The sequence below is a fragment of the Entelurus aequoreus genome, linkage group LG01, assembly GCF_033978785.1.
Source record: "Entelurus aequoreus isolate RoL-2023_Sb linkage group LG01, RoL_Eaeq_v1.1, whole genome shotgun sequence".
NCBI lineage: Eukaryota > Metazoa > Chordata > Actinopteri > Syngnathiformes > Syngnathidae > Entelurus > Entelurus aequoreus.
In genome coordinates this window covers 44,890,682-44,904,393 of record NC_084731.1, presented here as the reverse complement: position 1 = coordinate 44,904,393, position 13,712 = coordinate 44,890,682, and the positions used below count along the sequence as shown (strand labels likewise).

At 39.0% G+C, this 13,712-nt stretch overlaps 1 protein-coding gene across 1 annotated transcript in view; it reads right to left on the bottom strand.

Annotated features, from left to right (window-relative positions):
* The window catches only part of bsnb (bassoon (presynaptic cytomatrix protein) b), a 276,063-nt gene that overhangs the window by 236,292 nt on the left and 26,059 nt on the right, over nucleotides 1-13,712 (bottom strand). The window contains 1 exon segment of the mRNA XM_062051938.1: nucleotides 853-1,234. Coding sequence (XP_061907922.1) covers nucleotides 853-1,234 — 382 coding nt within the window.

Genomic DNA, 13,712 nt, shown 5'->3' with positions numbered 1-13,712 from the left:
CAAAAAAAGAAAAAGGGAGGCTACCCGGATAAAAGGACAGTCAAAGATTAACATTGGCCCGGCTTTCACTCGCTGGCGTGAGTTCAAAGACGAGGAGGGATTTCAGACCGATGCTGCCTTGGCTCGGTTCCTGCTTTACTAATAAGTACCTTTTAGTTGGTTTAGTCTTTATTTGAAGGCACAATGCACAGAGAAATTCAACTCAAAGACAGATATGTTCTGCACCAGATTATAGCTAAATAGCTCATTTCCATCTGCAGTCCCTGGCTACCTAAATTAAAGAGATATAAAAAACATGCAATAAAATTATAACAATAAAATTATACTATAGCATGTAATCAAATTAAGAAAAGTCATAAAATGCCCTTTCATTGACACGTACATTACAACCACCCCTCCTTTACATCATAACACATGGTCTTGTTCACATTTGTCATCATTTGATGCTGAAATGAAAATGATAATGCTAATGTTAGCAATCGGAAATTTGCGTGGTAACAATAAATAGCCACCAGCTTGTTAGTGTGCAGTACCGCACTGACACAACCAGCCACGCAACAAACTCAAAAGTATTGTATAAAAAAAAAACAATGCGATGACTCCAAACCGCAAATAAAAAGTTTGAGTAAAATATGTAGGTTCCTGCTCTGTAAAGATCAGTCATACTGAATCATTGTGGTATTATTGTGTCAATTTGTACGTATGTGCCAGTAGTCTTGGTCCTCATGGGAAATGTGGTATTTCTTCAAACAAAACACTACCGCTTTGGTCCACTGACGCCGCCAAAATAAACCAAAACTGAAAGTTCTTAAGTGGAGCTTTAATGTGAAGAGTAGTAACAGTAGTGCTTACCTCAGTGAGGTGCGGGTTGGGGTTGAAGCCACACTGGTTGCACACATTGGAGCGGCACATCGTGCACGTGTTGAAGTTTGGCTTGTCATCACCAGTGCCAGTCAGGTCAGCCATTTTGCAGACAGGGCACAGCTTGCTGCTGGGCATGGGCGCTATTTGAGGCACAGAGTAAGGAGAGGTAGGGACGCTGCCTCGATCCGGGGATACCGAAGGGGACCTTCCAGTCTTGCTGCTTCCCACGTCCACATGCAAGTTCTTCCTGGACACATGATCGTGGCCCTGCTCTCCCTGGGACGGTGGGGTGTCATGGGAGGCCAACCTGTCTCCTGTTCCATGGCTGCTGTGTACTCCTGCTTTAGGGCCTGGGTCTGATGCAGGCGGCCTAAAAGAGAACATACAATGATCTGCATTTAAATGTCCCTATCAAAAGAAATTGTAAGTCTCTCACTTTTTTGCTTCAATTTTGATACAAGTCATTAACAAAGATCCTTCTTCTGCTAACGCCTCTTACAGGCCTTGTAGCTAAATGAGCCTGTCTTGTGTGTAGGCCCACAATTTTACTGAGGACAGCTTTGTTTAAATAAAAAATTAAAACAGGCTTCACTACACGTCTTAAAATAAAGCCTTGAGTTCGGCAAACTATCCGTCAGTTCGCCACAATCGTGTGAGATTTAAGTTTGATGGTTTTGTTTTTCTTCAGCGATGACACTAACCTAGCATGTTGTTGATGTTAGCATGTAGCTTACATAGCTCACATGCTAACATTTGTGTCCTCCAATCACACTTCCTAACGTTACGTTGTTGTATGTGATAGTTGGTATATACTACATAAGACCAGTGCAGAGTTACGGTGTATAAGTAAAAAGTGCACAACAGCACTTCTTGGAGACACACACAGCACATTAGCGCTTCCAGTCGCACTCCTCTCCGCGGCGCGCACGCCTCTACTCGGCGCGATCACCAGACCGCTCGCCGGCGCGCTCTTTTCCTGCCGTGGCCGCGCTCCAGCGCAGCGGTTCCAAATCTGCAATCTGCACACTTTACGCTGATGAGGCGCCACACTTCTTAAGCCAGCGCAACCTGCGTTCCAGCGCCAGAACGTAGCTACCTGTTCCTGTACAGTAAGCCTACACGTCTCCAGCTCTATGTGCATTTACTCGCTCTCCGTGTTTCTGCTCCTCTGTGCTCATCGTCTAGTGTCCTGTGTCGCCATCCAGCTGTGTTCCTCTGTTTCCTGGTTTCGAGCTGTGTGTCTCGTCTCTCCTTCCCCCACTGTACCGCAACAAAGACACTTCCAACACATTGGGTCAGAACCTCTACGGTTTATCTAAAATTGTCAAAAATAGTATTCTATTATTCATGTGAGGCCTGGAAGGTTTGATGACAGAAGTTAAGAGTGGACAAACTGGCTGAAGTAAGAGATTGCTGCTCATTTATAGTTTATCTGGAGGAATTATTTTGTGACAAATTGCCTCAATACTTTTTATCCTTTTTAAAATACAATCACTTACAATCTGCACTTGTTTTTGACAGTAATTAAAACAAAGTTGAACATGCTAAGGGGAAACTTCAATATGTGAGACGCATCTCATGTTCCATAGTCTTTTCTACTCTTCATTTTCTATTATTATTTAATAGAGGTGTCCCAAAATAACTTTTTTACTTCCTATATGAAACCGTTATTGGAGCTTTTATTATTGGCCGATACCGATATTATACACACTTTCATTATTTTGTAGTGTGGAATGTTACAAAAAGGCCAAATCAAGCAAAGTTAGTCAAAGAGAGAACAATGGTAGGTATGAAAAACACTTAACCTAGGGGCGAAGACCGAACCCTTCACGCTGTGGGTCTACCTGGTTGATCCTGCCAGTAGCATATGCTTGTCTCAAAGATTAAACCATGCAAGTCTAAGTACACACGGACCTGTTCAGTGAAACTGCGAATGGCTCATTAAATGAGTTATCATTATTAACGGATTAATGGATTTACGTTGTCTTTAAATTGAAGTGGAGTGGTAATTGATTTTTTTGAGCACACATAGTGGCTACAGTAATTCTTTAAATGGGTCCTAGTAGCCTATAGCCGTTATAGTACTGAATAGCCAGAACAGGGATGCCTTTACCACTTCCCTATGACGTAGTTCTAGTTCTATGGTCACATCACATTTTTACACCCTTCTGTGGTGGCATCACTAAAAAGCTAAGCAAAGGAAAAAGCAAAACACTTGACCAATTAATCTTTTTGTCTCAGAAATTGAACCGTATTTTACTTTAGATAATCCGGTTTATACGGTCTCATAAATTGAAATCAAGCGTATAGTGTTGCTTGATTCAAGTGTTTCAGCAGAAAAAGAAAGTAAAAAGAATAGGGATTAAGGCTGAAACGACGCGTCGACATAGTCGACGTCATCGGTTACGTAAATACGTCGACGCCGTTTTTGTGCGTCGACGCGTCGCATATTTACGTCACACTACCGTCATGGCGAAGCGCAAAGCAGACGATCAAAGCAGACGATGCGAGCGGTGCGAGCGAGGGGGGAAAAGCATGCCAAAAGTGGTCAAAAGTGTAGGAGTATTTCAATAAACGGCCTAATAATGTTGTTGTATGCACACTGTGTCGAGCGGAAATGGCCTATCATAGCAGCACAACGGCTATGAATGAACATTTGAAAAGAAAACCATCAACTAGTCAATCGTCCGCGCGAGCATACGTTGTCATCATTACACAAAAACATGAATGTGTCATTTGTATCTGCTAGGATTGTAACGGTACGTGTTTTGTATTGAACCGTTTCGGTACGGGGCTTTCGGTTCGGTACGGGGGTGTACCGAACGAGTTTCTAAGCTAAAGCTAACTTCAGCTGCTAAAGTCTTAACAAGCTGCTTCGCTCCTCTGCCTTTGTCTCAGCACGCAGCATTGTCCCACCCACACAACCATCTGATTGGTACACACGAAGCATTATCAGCCAATCAGCAGTGTGTATTCAGAGCACATGTAGTCAGCGCTTCAGCGTGGAGCAGATAGGTGTTTAGCAGGTGAGCATCAGGCAGCGGACTCTCCCCAAATGATAATAAACACCTCCCAGTCAACTACTAGTAACATCACTATGAGCCCGTTGACCTTCTAGAAATATAAACTGCAGCTCAGCTCACTCGCAGTCCTGGCTTGAGGTGAAGGCTAATTAGCTCTCAGTTCCAGCCACATCGACCCCTTCTGAGCGCCTATTTTCAGCTGCTGGGAATATTGTAAACAAGAAAAGAACCAGAGCATGTACACATGCTAACCTTTCTTCATTACAACTGTTAGTCACTCACTGGAATGAGTAGAATTGGTTATTGTGTACTGTGTTGGACTGGATGTTTATTTTGCACATTTTAAAAGCAATACTTAATGTTTACAGTGCTCCAGAATATTTAAATTGGCCCTTTTTTGTATTGGATGTTTATCTTTATTTTTGCACATTTTAGCAAATAAGCAATACTTTCACTTTTGTTGAAATGTTTACACTGTTGTTACAGAATATTTCGTTTTGCACTTTTTTGTATTGGATGTTTATCTTTATTTTTGCACATTTTAAAGCAAAATAAGCAATACTTTTACTTTTGAAATTCTTATACTATTGCAGAATATTAAGATTTGCACTGGATGTTGACTTTTATATTTGCACATTAAAAAGCAAATAAGCTACTTTTAATTTTGTTAAATGTTAAAAGTTTTAAATGTTTACATTGTTACAGAATATTTAGTCATGTTGTTGTCAATGTTGACTGAGTGGCCATACTTCTTTTTTTTTGTAAATAAAAGCCATGCCTTTTGAAAAAACGGGCCTACATTTATTTTTTCATCTTCATTTTGAATGAAAAAATAATCGGTAAAAGGACAAATAATCCATAGATTAATCGAAAAAATAATCTATAGATTAACCGATTAATCGAAAAAATATTCTATAGATTAATCGATAGAAAAATAATCGTTAGCTGCAGCCTTAATAGGGATGCACTGTAAAGGTTTCATTGTCCTCCGTCTGGCCACCGGGCATTAGTGCGGTTCTCAAACAAAGAGGGGAGGATTTCCACTGTCATAACAACTCAGATAAAATATTGTCATGGCCGTCATCATCAAAGACAGTTTGGGCATCAGTTCAGCCCCCGTGGTCCAAATAAAGGCAGGGAGAAAATAATTCAAATATAGAGTGTGTGTACACTGCTGTGAGTCACTGCCGATGACTTGGACAAGTGGAAGTCTTTTCAAAGCATCAGCGCACTGTTACGTTTCAATGTGACAGGGTGAGCATCACTTAGTCTTTGCTAGAATGCAGAATGAAGCTCACGCTCCAAACCGCATTGTGTGGACAAATATGTCCGCATATTAGTATTTTTTGGGGGCTTACGATAAATATCAGACATGTAATTATTAGGACGATATGATGAGGTATAACATCATGCCTATTAATCTGATAACAATTTTTTTTAAATTGCTCCGATAAACCATTAGAAGCTACAGTCAGGCAAGTTTATCAACACTGTGCTGAAGGTGGGTTGGGTGAGCAAATCAAGCGCTCCTTTTCTGTTTCTGTCAGAACTTGCCCTAAAGTCAGTAACAAACATGATGTCAATCCTGTGGGACTTATTCAATCATTCAGAGGAAGACTTTTTACATGCTATGTTTTCTAAAAACGTTTCGCAAGGAGGGAAAAAAAGCATTGCGCATCAACACATCAAACCTTATCAGCCACCTGAAGCGCCAGCTTCACTACAACAGTGTTTTGAATGCTGCGATAAAAGTAAGGGAAGGTATGCACAAACTACAGTTAAATCAACATTTAAAAAGTAATAGATACAAAAAAGTTATAGGTTATCGGTCTTGAGAAGCAGGGAATTGTGCATCCGTAGTATTTTTGATTAGATTGTCTTTCAAACCGGCTAAGCTAACTTCGATTATTTCAATGGCAAAATAAAGTGTTTTTACTTTCAAATGAGTGCGGAGTGACCAGAAGACACACAAAAAAAACCAGAAATAGGTTTTTCACGGAGAGGAGGAGGCCCCAAATAGGGCTGGCAGATATTGCCTAAAATATATATTGCAATAAATGATAAATAAATGGGTTATACTTGTATAGCGCTTTTCTACCTTCAAGGTACTCAAAGCGCTTTCACAGTATTTCCACATTCACCCATTCACACACACATTCACACACTGATGGCGGGAGCTGCCATGCAAGGCGCTAACCAGCAGCCATCAGGAGCAAGGGTGAAGTGTCTTGCCCAAGGACACAACGGACGTGACTAGGATGGTAGAAGGTGGGGATCGAACCCCAGTAACCAGCAACCCTCCGATTGCTGGCACGGCCACTCTACCAACTTCGCCACGCCGCCCCAATATAGTATATATTGCAGCCTCATGCAATACCGATTAAGATATACTATTTGGCATATAAATGATAATAGAAGCATTTAAAACGCGTTACAAAGGCTCCTAATTTAGTATCCAGTATCCAGTCCAGTGCCATCTAGTGTATGCTAGTCCTAACAACAGTGTTTTGCAGAAGCTCCACCTGAAAATTGGTCCCAGCATCAGCAAGGAAGAAGACATGTGATTGGTTCCCCAGTAATTGGATCCAATTCCCAGTTGTGAACTCTAAGTGTGTGTGTATGTATAAATTGACACTGAAATTGTATGTACTCTTAAACGCTCTGACGAAGGCCACGTGCCGAAACGCGTAAGCGTTCCTCTTTTTTGATGTGAGCAATAAATCAAGTGAAATGTGAGTATTTTGTCCTACTAGTCTTAATTTTGGGATGTGCTACCTTTTCAAACATTTTTGAAACATTTACTGGCTCCTAATTTAGCTGCTGACGTATGCAGTAACTTATTGTGTCATTACCAGTTTTATTATCTTCTAAAAGCTATTATTAATCGACTTGCTAATTTACTGTTGATATCTGATTACTTTCTGTGATAACATGGTTCTATTTACACACTGTTAAAACGTAATAAACACTTTTTCTTTTGTTGTTTGGATAAATTACATTCGTTTTTGGTAATCAAATCAAATCAAATCAAATCAACTTTATTTATAAAGCACATTTAAAATTTACCACAGGGGTAGCCAAAGTGCTGTACAATGGGCAGGTTAAAAGATAATTCGAGAACCGAGCAAACACAACACAACACAAACAGAACACGATAAAAAATAAATAAATAAAATATAAAAACATAAAAACAGGTTCACAGCAGGTGTATTATGGGGCGCCATTGCAGGATGGATATCACTCAGTGTTAAAAGCCATGGAATAAAAGTATGTTTTTAAGAGAGATTTAAAAACAGGAAGAGATACCACAGATGTGTATATCGATCCAATCCAGTAGTTACAGGGGGAGTATTGGTCATAACAATTGTCATACTTCAAATTTCCAGGATCATTGAATTATCCCATTTTTTATTCCATTATTCCATTCCAAAACACAGTAACATTATCAATGAATATTATTAATATAGTGTTTCCTTAGTGCCTTTTCATAAAGTCAATAGTGCTAAATACAGTAACCAAACAAAATCACAAACTCCTATTTTCTAATTTTTCTGAGTTTGTAAACAATAACAAAAACAACAAAAAATATGTTATGGTAATAAAAAAAGATTGATTTCATCACTGTAGAATTTATCATATACTGATACTATACTTGGTATCGTTACTGTCGATATTTGAATCGATCTGCCCACCTGTGTTTACATTCAAGAGCTCCATCTTAAAGTTAAAGTTAAGTTAAAGTCCCAACGATCGTCACACAAACACACACTGGGTGTGGTGAAATATGTCCACTGCATTTGACCCATCCCCATGTTGACCGCCTGGGAGGTGAGGCGAGCAGTGAGCAGCAGCGTGCGTCATGCTCGGGAATCATTTGGTGATTTAACCCCCAATTCCATACAGGCAGAGAGGGAAAGGGTCCCATTTTTATAGTCTTTGGTATGACTCGGCAGGGGTTTGGACTCACGACCTTCCAGTCTTAGGGCGGACACTTTAACCACAAGGCCACTTAGTGGTTAACTATGCATTTTCGTATCCTCCTGTGGTGTGTACTGTAGCATTTTTAGCCATTCCTTGTCCTCTACTCCTTCAGTGATTATGCTACTTGTAAGAAACACTTTTTATTTGCCGTCATGGAGGCGACTATTAGTGATTAAGGAGGGGCCTTATCCGCTAGCTTGCTAACGAGGATGCTACATTGCGTTGGGGACGGCGTGGCGAAGTTGGGAGAGTGGCCGTGCCAGCAATCTGAGGGTTACTGGTTCAATCCCCACCTTCTACCATCCTAGTCACGTCCGTTGTGTCCTTGAGCAAGACACTTCACTCTTGCTCCTGATGGGCCTGGTTAGCGCCGTGCATGGCAGCTCCCGCCATCAGTGTGTGAATGTGTGTGTGTGAATGGGTGAATGTGGAAATAGTGTCAAAGCGCTTTGAGTTCCTTAAAAAAAAAGGTAGAAAAGCGCTATACAAGTACAAACCATTTACCATTTACCATTTTTTGAGGACGCCTTTGTTGGCTTGCCGTTGTGAAATTTGTAGGACACAGCTAGAAATGGTCATCAACATGCATTATCACGATATGACGATAGTATTAAAAGCTCTATCGTCGACCAACTTCATATCATTTGTATCGGATAATGTCTACGTCGCACAACCCTAGTCCCAAACATGTTCTATTCTCTGACAGGATCTGCATTGTTGCTTTGAGCAATGGTTTCCATTGTTGGTCTACGTTGTTTGTTGTGGCTTCCTCAAAAGATGTTTGATAGGGTTGAGGTTTTTCCACACCAAACTCATCCAATCACAAGTTTTATGGACCTTTCCCAAATGGTTTCCTTAAAGACCGAAGCATAGATTTGCCCATTCAGAGGGACCTACAGGGGTCAAGCCCTGATTGATAATGAATCAACTGGAGGTGAGTCCAGAACCCACCACCTGTATCTGCTCAGGCTTTTACTAGCCAGGAAGGAACATTCTTTATCCCTCGGACCGCTTAAGTACACTTCGGGTCTCAGAATACTACCCCGTAAATGACGTCCCCTGATTTTAGCGTCTTTCCCTGCAGGAGATTGGCAAGCGGTAACAGTAACAATAAAATGAATGAAAGTATAAATGAAAGGAAACTCTGAAAATATTTCTCCCATCCATCAGCAAATTGGAGTCTACTGAGCAAAACATTCAATTTTTACGACTGCGAGTTTTATGTCTGTGTTTTGACAAATTGCTTCATCACAATGTGCTTACTGAGAACTTTGTAAACTGCCACACGAGCAATGGGAGCCCTTAATGAAACATTCTATTGTGTGGACGCAGACAGTTGGATTCTTTGCACGCTCTGGCTGAGGTGACAGTACGGCTTTGTGAGCGTCACACAACACAACGTCTGGTCATCAGGACAACGTCTGGTCATCAGGACAACAAGGTGTTGAGTAAATGGTAAAAGGATTTTACTTGTATGGCGCTTTTCTACCTTCAAGGTGCTCAAAGCGCTTTGACACTATTACCACATTTACCAACTGATGACGCAGCAGTAAAGTGGTTTTGATGAAAGACTAATGCATTAGAAATGATTCCACCTGATACCAAATCAATCATTGCACCCACATACTTGCTTTGTGATTGAACAAAGAAAGAGCCATTATTGCTTTGAAAGGGGATGTTGAATAACACGTAATTTTGAGTTCTGACAATTAGGAGCACGGCACTCTTAAAGGGGGGACTGCACTTTTTGGAGAATTTTGCCTATCGTTCACAATCATTATGAGAGACAAGAACACACGTCTTTTTTTTTTTTTTATAGGATTTTAAAGATGATTAAAAAAACGCTGGAAAATAAGGCTAATGGGAGTCACCGTTGTAGCCTTCAAAGCCCTCTAAAAGAACTTCAAAACCCTCCATCAACGCTTTCTATACACACTGCAAGTCTATATATAATGTAGTAACAGACACGTTCATAGCAATATGTAAAATGTAAAATATTTACCTTATTTTGGTCATTTTAAGCATTGGCACATTTATATCCGTTTCCATAGCAGCGCACTTTCGACTTCTGGAAACAAACGTGAGTGTTTTCTAATCGTGGCAGACTCAATAACAGGGAATGCAGATGACTATTTTTGGACAAATGAGGATTCACAGCCTCATCTTTTTTAACCTGAATATACGGAGGATGAACTACTGCTTCTAGAAGCAAGCAGGAGGAGAGGCTGAAACGTTGGAGCAGACGGAAGCCGAGAGAGTGAGGTCGGCGTGACTTTGATGCCGTCACACCTGGGTGAAGTTTTGTTTGGGTTTTGTCTGGTTTCAGGTTGTCTTGTCACTTCCTGTTTTATTTTGAAAAGCTAACTCTCCCTCTCGTTTCAGATCACTTGCCCTTCCTCGTGTGTCATCGTTTGTCCTGATCGATTTCACCTGTTCCCCCATGCTTAAATGTCTCGTCTTCTTCTTGTGCGTACCTCCAGCGTTTCTTTGCCACAGTCTTGACTACAGCCATAGCCACGTTTTTGTGCTACCTTGGATCCTCGGTAGAATGTGGTTTGTAACTTTTTCAGGTAAGGTTAGTTTCATAGTATCGGATCCATTGGAGTGCTTTTTGTTGTATTTGGTAGTTTTATTTCTTAGAACCTTTTTCCCTCCGTAGCTGGAGCGTTTTGAGTTTGTTAATTGTTTTGTAAATTTAGTGGTCAAGTTAGATCTGTTTAATAGCCTGTTTTGTTTCTCCCGTTTTGGATCCCTTCCCTTGCCATTAATAAAGAACTGCTTCTGAAATCCTGCGCCTGTGCTCAGAGTCCAATTCTGGTCGTGACAGATGCTGTATATGTGGAAGTTGGAGTCAAGCTATTTTGACATAAATGGAGTGCTTACCTAAAAGAAAGGAAGAAAAAAAACGTCCCAGCTGGACCAAACGCACAACTGTCCATCGAGTGAGTCACTTTAATATTATCTTGATACATGCAGCACATCATGCGTGTTATTACAACTATAGTACATACACTGTCAAATAAAGCATTAAATGTGGGCTAATACTTTACAGATACTGTAATATGCTTGTTCATGTTTTTCAGTCAGTACAGATGGGTGTCCTACAGCCTTGTGTTGTGAATTGCAAACTCAGACGTGATTCGGGTGCTGACGCAAAAACTAGCTTATCTTTTGCCGTAGCTCGCTTTTACTGCTAATACCAAAGCATGACGATGTGTTACTCCATTAGAATAAGAGCTCCTACGTGTTGGCTCTTACAATAACAATGTTGCTACAGCTTGGTTATTGTACAGGTTACGGAACGTAAATGAAGTATTGGTGGCGGGTTTTGAACGCATTTTTAAAGTAATTTAGCGGTACAAACGATTGCTCCCATTAAATGCATTGCTAGCCACCTAGAACGAGACGGTTTTTACACGTTAGAATGCAAAAAAAAAAAACTTTTGTCTTCTTGTTTCTCAAAAAAAACTTTTTTTTTAATTTTGCCCAATCCATCATTCACAATCCTTATGTGAGATAAGCACACATATGTTTTTCTTTTTTATGCATTCTATGTCGTAAATAAACCTAAATAAAAGTCAGCTAACAATGGAGCCTATGGGAGTCGCACTCTTCCACCTATAAAGCGCTCTTAAAAAAACATCCAAACATTACTAAGTATATATGTAATGTAGGGCTGCAACTAACAATTAATTTGATAATCGATTAATCTGTCGATTATTACTTCGATTGATCGATTAATAATCGGATAAAAGAGACAAACTAAATTTCTATCCTTTCCAGTATTTTATTGAAAGAAAACAGCATACTGGCACCATACTTATTTTGATTATTGTTTCTCAGCTGTTTGTACATGTTTCAGTTTATAAATAAAGGTTTATAAAAAATATATATATATATTTATTTTTTTAAATTAAAAAATAAAAATAAAAATAAAAATAAACAAATTTGCCACTGCACATGCGCATTGCATAGATCCAACGAATCGATGACTAAATTAATCGCCAACTATTTTTATAATCGATTTTAATCGATTTAATCGATTAGTTGTTGCAGCCCTAATGTAATGTAGCAAATGGAACATTCATAATTAAAAGTAATATTTACATATTTTAATCATTTTAAGCATACAGTGAGTGGCACATTAATTTCACAGACGGAGCACAAGGTTCACTAATTCTTTCAATAAAAGCTATTACTAGTCATGGCAGACTTCATGAGAGACAACAAAGATTACTTTGGGACCTTATATTTTTGAAACTGAATATACTAAGGATGAGCTACAAGTTTTAAAAGCTAAGTGATAAGCATATCCAGCCAGTAGCAGTATTGCTAAGTGCTAGGGCTGTGAATCTTTGGGTGTCCCACGATTCGATTAAATATCGATTTATTTATTTTTTCAATTCAACACGATTCTCGATTCAAAACCGATTTTTCCCGATTCAAAACAATTCTCTATTCATTCAAAACATAGGATTTCAGCAGGATCTACCCCAGTCTGCTGACATGCAAGCAGAGTAGTAGATTTTTGTAAAAAGCTTTTATAATTGTAAAGGACAATGTTTTATCAACTGATGGCAATAATGTAAATTTGTTTTAACTATTAAATGAACCAAAAATATGACTTATTTTATCTTTGTGAAAATATTGGACACAGTGTGTTGTCAAGCTTATGAGATGCGATGCAAGTGTAAGCCACTGTGACACTATTGTTCATTTTTTTTATTTTTTAGAAATGTCTAATGATAATGTCAATGAGGGATTTTTAATCACTGCTATGTTGAAATTGTAACTAATATTGATACTGTTGTTGATAATATTTATTTTTGTTTCACTACTTTTGGTTTGTTCTGTGTCGTGTTTGTGTCTCCTCTCAATTGCTCTGTTTATTGCAGTTCTGAGTGTTGCTGGGTCGGGTTTGGTTTTGGAATTGTATTGCATTGTTATGATATTGCTGTGTATTGTTTTGTTGGATTGATTAAGTAAAAAAAATAAAAATAAAAAAATAATAATTTTTTTACAAAAATTAATTACAAAAAAAAAATCGCTTTTTTAAAAATGAGAATCGATTCTGAATCGCACAACGTGAGAATCGTGATTCGAATTCAAATCGATTTTTTCCCACACCCCTACTAAGTGCTAAACAACAAATACAACCCACAAACATAATAAAACAATCACTCATTGTTCAATGTATGTTCTCTTTGGTATGCCAATTGATGGTATGTTTATATCATTCTGTCTAAAAGAAAAAGGAACCATACTCCTCATGCAGGTTAGAAAAAAAGGTGAGTGCAAACGAGCGTATTTTGGTGTATTTCTCGCCATCTCCAGGTATAAGTTGATTGTCAAAGTTTACCAAATTCTGGGTTTATGGCCACGACTTTCAACTCTACAAGTGAGAGGCATGACTTACAATGCAGCATCTCAGTATGTCAATAGCCACATAAGCTACTACTCTGTGATTACATCACCGCTAAAAGTAGTTCCTTGCCATTAACACTTATAATAACAATGTTGTTAATACTTGGTTATTATGAAGGTCAGGACTTGTAAATTGAGTATTGTTGGCGGTTTTTGGATGTTTTTAGAGGGCTAAATAGGTGCAATAGAGCACTCTCATTAGCAGCATTATTAGCCACCTTGTGCTTGCCGTATATTACAAATTAAAATCATAAAAAAAGAAAAACAGATCCGTTTTTGTCTTGCATAAGGAATTTGAATGATGAAAAAAAAAGCAGTATCATTTCTGATACCAAGTAAATACAGGATGAGTATCGCCAATTCTGATAACTTGAAATGTATCTATATCCTTGATTTATATTTTGTTTGCCATTGTGATTG